This window comes from Rhodamnia argentea, chromosome 6 (genome assembly GCF_020921035.1).
Source record: "Rhodamnia argentea isolate NSW1041297 chromosome 6, ASM2092103v1, whole genome shotgun sequence".
NCBI lineage: Eukaryota > Viridiplantae > Streptophyta > Magnoliopsida > Myrtales > Myrtaceae > Rhodamnia > Rhodamnia argentea.
Window position 1 is genome coordinate 6,794,929 of NC_063155.1, and position 8,552 is coordinate 6,803,480.

Genomic DNA, 8,552 nt, shown 5'->3' on the forward strand with positions numbered 1-8,552 from the left:
ACGTTATTCTCGATAAAGTAACCCAACCTACAGCTTGCCAATAAAATAAATAAATAAATGATTGGTAACTAAATCCAACCGAGAACTAGTTGTACAATACTTAATCAAGGCAAATTTGATAAATCAAATAAAATTCCGTAGTTTCACACTAGAGACAGTAAATTTACTAGGTAATTCGGAGGGTGACTTAACGTTGGTAAAAGATGAGAAAAGCTGGTGACTAAATTAGCGTAACACATCAGCTCTTCTCCTATTAAATTATCATCCAATATTGGGTTATCGACTCTGATTTGAATTACTCACCGAAACTTTGTTAAACAACTCACTTCGGAAGGGTGGACAATTTTCTAGAGCAAGAGCTGCTTTTGCGACACTGATTGTGAAAGAGGGGAAATCGACCACATTAAAATTACCTTCTGGGAAAGTCCATTTGATATCCAAAATCTGCTAGGCAATAGTCACACAAGTGGGAATGTTAAGGCGAACCAAAAAAATCGGGTAGAGCCGGATCTAAATGTTGGCTTGATAAGTGTCCAATCGTAAGATTTTGTTCCAAGGCATAGATATCCATGGAACGATTCATACTATTTAGATGTCCACGACCAAGAAGAAGGAAGGCTAAAATGCCAACATACGTCTAGTATTGAATTTACCCGATGCGATAGCACCCACTTTGTGAACGTCCCCTCCTGCTTCTTAATATGAAAATGATATTAGCACTGCGAATTTAATTAAAATTTTGCGTCATAGATGATGTGGCGAAATGTAAAACAAGCTAATCATAAACCTTAACCCATCTCTCTCACAAACTTACATACACGCACCTGCTGATGAGATTGCCGCCATCATATCCAGCTGTTCTTGGAGCACTCTCATTGAGGAGAAACCAATGGACTTTGATTAAAATTGACTTTTTCCTTCATTGACCATGGTGAATTCCAAGGAGCTAAACTGGCTCTTTGCTTATAAAACGACTGAAAGGACCACAATGGCATGCGTAGGACTGTCTCTTGTTGTTCTCTCTTCTCTTCTCGACCCTCTTCTCGTTTTCAGGCAGAGACAGCTTTGAGACCCGAAGATGTACCCGAACAACGGGACTGGCCACGACGAAAAGCCGCCTCCGCCACCACCGATGCAAATTGCCCAATACCCTCCGGCAGGGGCGGCACCCGGGCAGTGGACGACGGGTCTGTGCGGTTGCTGCGAAGATCCCTCCAACTGTGAGTGCTTTCCGCCTTCGTACACGTCGTCTGCTTTCAAAATTATGACCAACCGATAAACTAACCAATTGTCTACGTTCGTTTACGAAGGCATCATCACTTGGTGCTGTCCCTGCATCACCTTCGGCCAGAACGCGGAAATCATAGACGGCGGAGCCACTTGTAAGCACGAGTTGTAATTTTTATACACACCACATTTATAAGTTCTTCTCTATATGATCGTGATCGATCGTACCTATATAGCTGATTAAGATGTTCCTCGAGCCTAATGAGAACGTCTGTGTGTGGAAACAATGCACCGGCAGCTTGTTGCGTTGGCGGGCTCATATACTACTTGCTCGCCAACGTCGGCGTCGCTTGCCTATATACGTGCGGTTACCGGAAAAAACTGAGGGGTCTGCACTCGTTGCAAGAAGATCCGTGCGACGATTGCCTCGTGCACTGCTTTTGCCTGCCCTGTGCTCTTTGCCAAGAACATAGGGAGCTCAAAAACCGCGGATTTGACCCTTCCATAGGTAAGAAATTCTTCTCAAATCGAATTGCGATTGTCTGTGTGTTTCTTTATGTTGCCATATTTGATCGACCAAGATCTGGGTGAGGCCAGCCTCGCTAGGGGCGGCGGCTGAAGGAAGAAGATATTCGAAAAATATTAAGATATTGTTAAAAGTTGGCCACATCAATACTTGCCGTGCTATGTCAGCGATTTCCGGTTAAAATTAGCTGGAAAGACTGAATTAACACAAATACAAAATATTTAAGACTGGATTGGCATCATTGCAATAGATTTAGAACTATTTTGGTAATTTTCTGGCATCTTTTTACTTAGCATATTTGCTTGACCAAGCAAATTTTAGTGAAGAACATGTATTATTTGTTATTGCTACACGTCTCACAATGCTGAGGAACACACTCAACCTGAGTCGATTGCCTTTTTTTTTTTTTTTGTTGGAGTAGCAAAACATTATAAGCAGTCTTTGCACATAAAAATCGACACTGCACGAGATCTATTTTGCTTGATGATGGTCGATTTCATTGTCTTCTCAACTTTTTGTAACAAACTGAAGTGATGTTACTATCTTTTCGTGATTTATTGATGTGATAAAAGGTTGGGCGGCCAATGCCCAGAAGATGAACCAAGGTGCCGCGACGATGCCCCCGATGATGCAGGGCATGGGTCGTTAACTTTGCTTTCCGGAGTCCATATGATCCGGAGATTGTTCGTGTGCATTTAGTGCGAAAGTGAGCTTCGTGAGAGCTTATGATGGTCGATCGTAAGTCGAAAGAGTCAACTCGTTGTAGTCTCTGTCCCACCCCTATCCCGTTACCTACGTACCCCGTCGTTCCTCTCCCCGTTGGTATCGTACCAATCTGTCAGGTCTCGTCTAAACCCTTCGTTCTAGTGGTTAACTGCTTGTTCGACTAAATCCCTTGTAACTGTTTTTAATGATAATAAAAAGAGTGATAAAAGAAGAGAAGAGGAACACCCAATTGTTAACGTGATTCAAACAACCAAGAAAAAAAAAATCTCTTGGAAGCTTACGTCCACGGTGGTAAATTCCCAATTCATCTTATTTTCTTTGGAGAGGATTTATCACCCTCTAATAGAGAACAATGTGATGCGTTACAATTATGAATTTGGTAACTATGGATATTGCAGAACCCAGCCATATTTCATACTATATTTGAATTAGGAAAATTTGCAATCTTTATTGTTACAACACTCGCCCTCCAAGCTAGAGCGCAAACGCCCTCGAAGGTCAACTTGGATACCAATTTGAAAATACCTTTAGCAAGAGCCTTGGTGAATACATCTGCAAGTTGCTCATCACTACGGATATAAGGACTTTCAACTGTCTTGTCTTGAACTTTCTAACAAACAAAGTCATAATCGACTTCTATATGTTTCGTCCGTTCATGGAAAACTAGATTTGAAGCAATATGGATTGCGGCTTGATTATCACAAAATAATTTCATAGGTGAATTAGGAGTTCCAAATCCCAATTCTTGCACAAGCAAACGAAGCCAAACCATTCCACTTGTAGTTGAGGCCATGGCTCCATATTCAACCTCTGCACTAGAACTTGCCACAACAGTTTATTTTTCACTTTTCCAAGTGACTAAGTTGTTGCTTACAAAAGTGTAGAAACCTGTGGTTGATTTTCTATCCAAAGGGCTCCTACCCCAATCCGCATCAGTATACCCTACAATACCAACGTGACCATATTTCTTCATCAAAATACCTCGACTTGGACTACATTTTAAATATCGAAGTATGCGATCCACAAGCGCCATATGTCCTTCAGTAGGAGCATTCATTAATTGGCTTACATAACTAACATCATAAGTAATATTTGGCCGAGTAATGGTTAAGTAGATCAATCATTTAACCAACCTTTGAAACCGACCAATGTCAGGTAATGGGGCGATGTTGTCAACAAACTTAGTATTATAATCCATGGGAGACTCAATAAGAGCAGCTCCAAGTTTCCCAGTCTCTTTTAACAAGTCAAGAGCATATTTTCTTTGAGAGATGAATAATCTTTTACTAGAGTAAGCCAACTCTATACTAAGAAAATAATGCAAGTGTCCCAAATCCTTGATGTCAAATTGTACATTCAAGTACCACTTAAGAGCCTTGATTTCATGAATATTATCATTAGTAATAACTATATCCTCCATGTAAACAAGGCTAACCATTGTTCCTTCAGCATTCCGCTTGACAAACAAGGAGTAATTTGAATCACACTTTTGAAGCCAACACTTTCAAGAGCCAAAGTTAATTTCCCATACCAAGCACGTGGCAATTGTTTGAGACCATAGATAGTTTTATTAAGTTTGCATACTGCATTGGGTCGATTGTTTGAAGGATGTCCAAGAGAAATGCTCATATAAACTTCTTCTTCCAGTTTACCTTGTAAGAATGCATTTTTAATATCCATTTGAAAGTGTGGCCAATCACAATTTATTGCTATGGACATTAGTACTCTCATCGTGTTTATTTTTGCTACGGGAGCAAACGTTTCTTTGTAATCTTCATCATATGTTTGCGTGTAGCCCTTGGCAACAAGTCTTGCCTTCTAACGCTCAATGGAACCATCATTCTTGTATTTAATTTTATACACCCATCTGCAGCCAACGGAATGCTTTCCTTCAAGTAAGGTGACGATATCCCAAGTGTGATTTTTATCGTGTGCTTCTAACTCTTCTTTCATAGCATCTCGCCACACTTGAGAACTTCTAGCTTCTAGAAAAGCAACAGGTTCTTTCCGAGCATCAACAGGTGACAAAAAAAGCATGGAAGGCGGGAGAAACTTTACCATAGCAAATAAAATCCTGTATACGAAATCGAGCGGAATGATAAGTGGTGAAGTCACGAAGTCTAGTAGATGGTTGTGAAACTCAAGTAGTCCTATGAACATGAACATGCGCGACGGGAGCGGGTGTAGGCTCTTCAATCTCAACAATTTCATCCACTTGCTCTGGAGCGAGATTAGAATCACTAATATTACCACTAATGTGATCAGTCACAATAAAAAAGGGAGCAACTTCAACATCGAACTCATTATAGTCTAATTTAGTACCACTATTCTCCGTCTGAAGCTAATCCCTACTAGGAAAGAACATGTGATTCTCATTGAAGACAACATCACATGAAATAAAAGCCTTATTAGTAGATGGATCGAAACATTTATATCCCTTCTTGATAAAGGAGTAATCAATAAAAACGCACTTGCGAGCACGAGGATCAAGTTTTGCCCCCGAAGAGTGAACAAAACAAATACTCCCAAATATTCGAACATGTGAAATATTCATAGTTCGGCCAATAAGCACCTCCATTGGAGATTTGTAGCGTAAGATCTTACTGAGGAGACAATTAATCAAGTAAAAACTAGTGAGCACCGTATCCGACCAATATGTCTTGGGAAAATTACCATGAAATAATAGAGCTCTTGTCACTTCAAGTAGGTGCCGATTTTTCAATTCGGTTATTTCATTTTGTTGAGGGGCGCTAATACAGTAGGTTTGATGAATAATTCCTAAAGACTTTAGAAATGATTAAAAAAGATGATTTGTATATTCAGTCCCATTATCAGTTCGGAGAATCTTAATGGAGCAATCATATTGAGTGTGAACTATACTACAAAATTCTTGGAATACTCTCAACACTTCACTCTTAGAGGTCAACAAATAAAGCCAAGTGGTATGAGACTTATCATCAATAAAAGTAACAAAATATTTGAAGCCATCAACGTGAATCCACAAGAGCATTACCCCAAACATCGGAGTGTACTAATTCAAACACTTTTTGTGAAATATGTGAGCTAGAAGTAGAAGGTAGTTCATGCTACTTAGAATAATGACAAGTTTCACAATGACTTGAATCAAGAGAAAATTCATAATTCAAATTATGCAACACATTACTCGAGGTGTGGCCCATGCGTAAACACTAGAGTTGCGAAATAGCCTCCTTATTCTTCCTTGCAACTAAAGCCTTGCTTGGAAAATCAACCACATAGAGACCTTCCCGACAATGGCCTTCACCAATCATCCTCCCTATGAGTCTGTCTTGGAACACTACCTTTTGATGGGAAAAAATGACACTGCAGTCAATTTTCTTTAGTAAGTTTATTGATAGATAACAAATTTAAAGATAAAGCCGACACAAACAATACATCACAAGCAGCAGAAAATAAATTGACGGTGCCATGTCCTTTAACCGGAACTTGAGTTCCATTGGCCACAATAATCGGACAACGAGAACCCTCATCAACGACACAAAAATCATATAATCCATAAGAACTGCTACACATTTGGTTAGTAGCCCCCGAATTAACAATAAAAGAATTTTTTCGAGATAGAGTCATAAGAGTTAGGGAATTACTAGATTGAGCCATATTGCTAGAATTAGAGAGAGAAGATTTGTGCCACCGGCTTGGATAAGATGCTACGGTTGAAGAGCAATTTTATTCAGAGAGGTTTGAAAGTCGGATGTCGAGCCTTGAGTATGAGCTGCAACCTTAGCATCTCCCCTTTATCCTTATTAGGCCGAAGATGAGGATAAAGCTCCCAACAATGGTCCTTAGAGTGACCATCTTCATCTCAATAATCACAATGAAATTTATTATTGGGACATTTGCCTTTGCCTTTACCAAAATCAGAGCGATTACTTTTAGTAGCATGGGCAGAATTCTCAACCAAATCTTTCCCTTTCTTAGAATTTGGAGTCATTACATGATAATGAGTTTCGTCCCTTTGAATAATAGCACAAGCCGTAGAAAAATTGGGAAGAGTAGAACTCATTAGGATTTGCCTCTTAAGATCTTCATATTGGAGCCTAAGACTGGCCAAAAGTTGGAAAATCCTGTCCTACTCTTCACGATGGGCATAAATCTCAACAGTTTGGATAGGTGGTCGATACCGTCGCAATTCATCCCACTTCTTTTTCATATTACCAAGATATTCAGTAAATGTTTGTTTAGATGCTTGCTCAGTATGAGCAAGCTCATGTTGCAACTCAAAGACATGGGATGCATTATCAACATTTCCATATATATCCTTCAAAGAATCCCATAGGGACTTAGTAGTCTCTAAATAGGCAAATATCTCATAGATTTGAGATTCCATCGAATTAAACAACCAAGACATGACCATATTATCATTTGCCCGCCATTCAATAAATTTCGCATATGTAGTTTCGGGTGCTCTAGTAACACCATTCATAGAACCCAACTTTAATCTGCGCCCAATAGCTATAGTGACTGCTCTAGACCAAGGCAAATAATTATGCCCATTTAACATACTAGTCGTAAGTTCATTTGACATCTCGGAAACAAATTTACTATTATCAACCATCGTGCTAAACAGAAAGATAGCACAAAATTCAGCAAACTTCTCTGGGAACCGTAACGGCCTTGGGCCCCACGCGTTTTCATTGCGCCACTCTGCAAGATATTGTCCGCTTTGGACACACAGTCCTCACGGTTTTGTTCCTCCGAGCGTCGCCCATACAACGCCCGGAAAACGCGTCTTGCAAATCTAAGGGCACCCAAGCCTTATAAAGCCTTCCCAAGACCTCCTCCTAGGCAATGTGGGACTAGGGATGTCACATTGAGTAATTTCATTTACTAGGCTGCTCGCTTACCCCTTTATTTTTCGGGGAATTGATGAACTTACCACGAGCTCCTCCGTTCGATATGTCCGGTGGTTGATATATTGATGCATATATAAGATTATGTGTGTTTATGTATGGTGGTTAATATGTCTACTATTTCAATACGCCTACCATTAGAAATAAAGGTTGGCAAAAAATAAAAGGAAATGGAAAAAATATATATGTAAATATATAAACGTGGTGATAAGGGGAATGGTCCTATGGTCATTACGGAGGCAGAGTGGTGAACATGATCCGCTTAAATAGGCACACATGCACACACGATCTTTCAAAAAAATGGCGGTAATATTTCAAAAATAATTAAAGAAAATCAATTAAAGATTTGTAACAGTGGAAAAATCACATCAACAGTTAGTACAACCGATATATCGTCAGAACGGTCGTATCGTACGCTTATCGAGGAGTCAGAACGGTAACTTTTTCTAAGAAATTAGGAGTACCCGATCTTTTCAACATTACAAATATCTAGTTACCCGATCCTTTTCGATATCTGCGGATCTTTTGTCTCTCGAACTTGTCACTCAAGAGGATTAGAAATTTTCAATTCTCTTTTGATGAATTCAAATGCTTGCTTGTCTAGAGGCTTTGTGAAAATATCAGCCAGCTAATGTTCCGAGTTGACAAAACGTTTGCACACATCATCGCTGTTCACATGGTCTTGAATGAAATGATGCTTTACTTTGATGTGATTTGCTCTCGAATGTAGTATTGGATTCCTAGTCGGGTTTATAACACTTATATTGACACAATAGATATGAATATTTGAGTTTTGTCCCTCAAAGTCACTAACTTATTGTTTCATCCAAAGAAATTGAGCACGGTAGCTCCCTAGCACAATGTACTTAGCTTTAGTGGTTGAAAGAGTAATTGAGTTTGCTTCTTTGAAATCACAATATCACCATGTTTCCCGACATTTGATATGTGTTCGAGGCACTCTTTCGATCGATTTTACAACTTGCACAATCAGCATTTGAATATTCGAATAAATCAAAGGTCGAAGCTCTTGGATACCACAACCCTATCTTGGGTGAAGAATCACTGTACCTTATGATCCTTTTCACAACCATGACATGTGATTCCTTTGGGTTACATCGGAATTGTGCTCATAAACATACGGAGAACAAAATATTCAATCGAGAAGCAGTTAAGTGTAGCAGTGA

At 39.5% G+C, this 8,552-nt stretch overlaps 1 protein-coding gene across 2 annotated transcripts; it reads left to right on the plus strand.

Annotated features, from left to right (window-relative positions):
• Nucleotides 1-910: 910 nt before the first annotated feature.
• Nucleotides 911-2,525, plus strand: LOC115743724 (protein PLANT CADMIUM RESISTANCE 3-like). Of its 2 annotated transcripts, none has more exons than XM_030678650.2 (4): nucleotides 911-1,220; nucleotides 1,311-1,382; nucleotides 1,523-1,735; nucleotides 2,326-2,525. In XM_030678650.2, the coding sequence occupies exons 1-4, from the start codon at nucleotides 1,079-1,081 to the stop codon at nucleotides 2,400-2,402; spliced, it is 504 nt and encodes a 167-aa protein (XP_030534510.2). In that variant the 5' UTR covers nucleotides 911-1,078; the 3' UTR covers nucleotides 2,403-2,525. The 2 variants fall into 2 exon arrangements, with proteins under 2 accessions (XP_030534510.2, XP_030534518.2); XM_030678658.2 differs by having other exon boundaries at nucleotides 1,526-1,735.
• The last annotated feature ends 6,027 nt before the right edge of the window (nucleotides 2,526-8,552 follow it).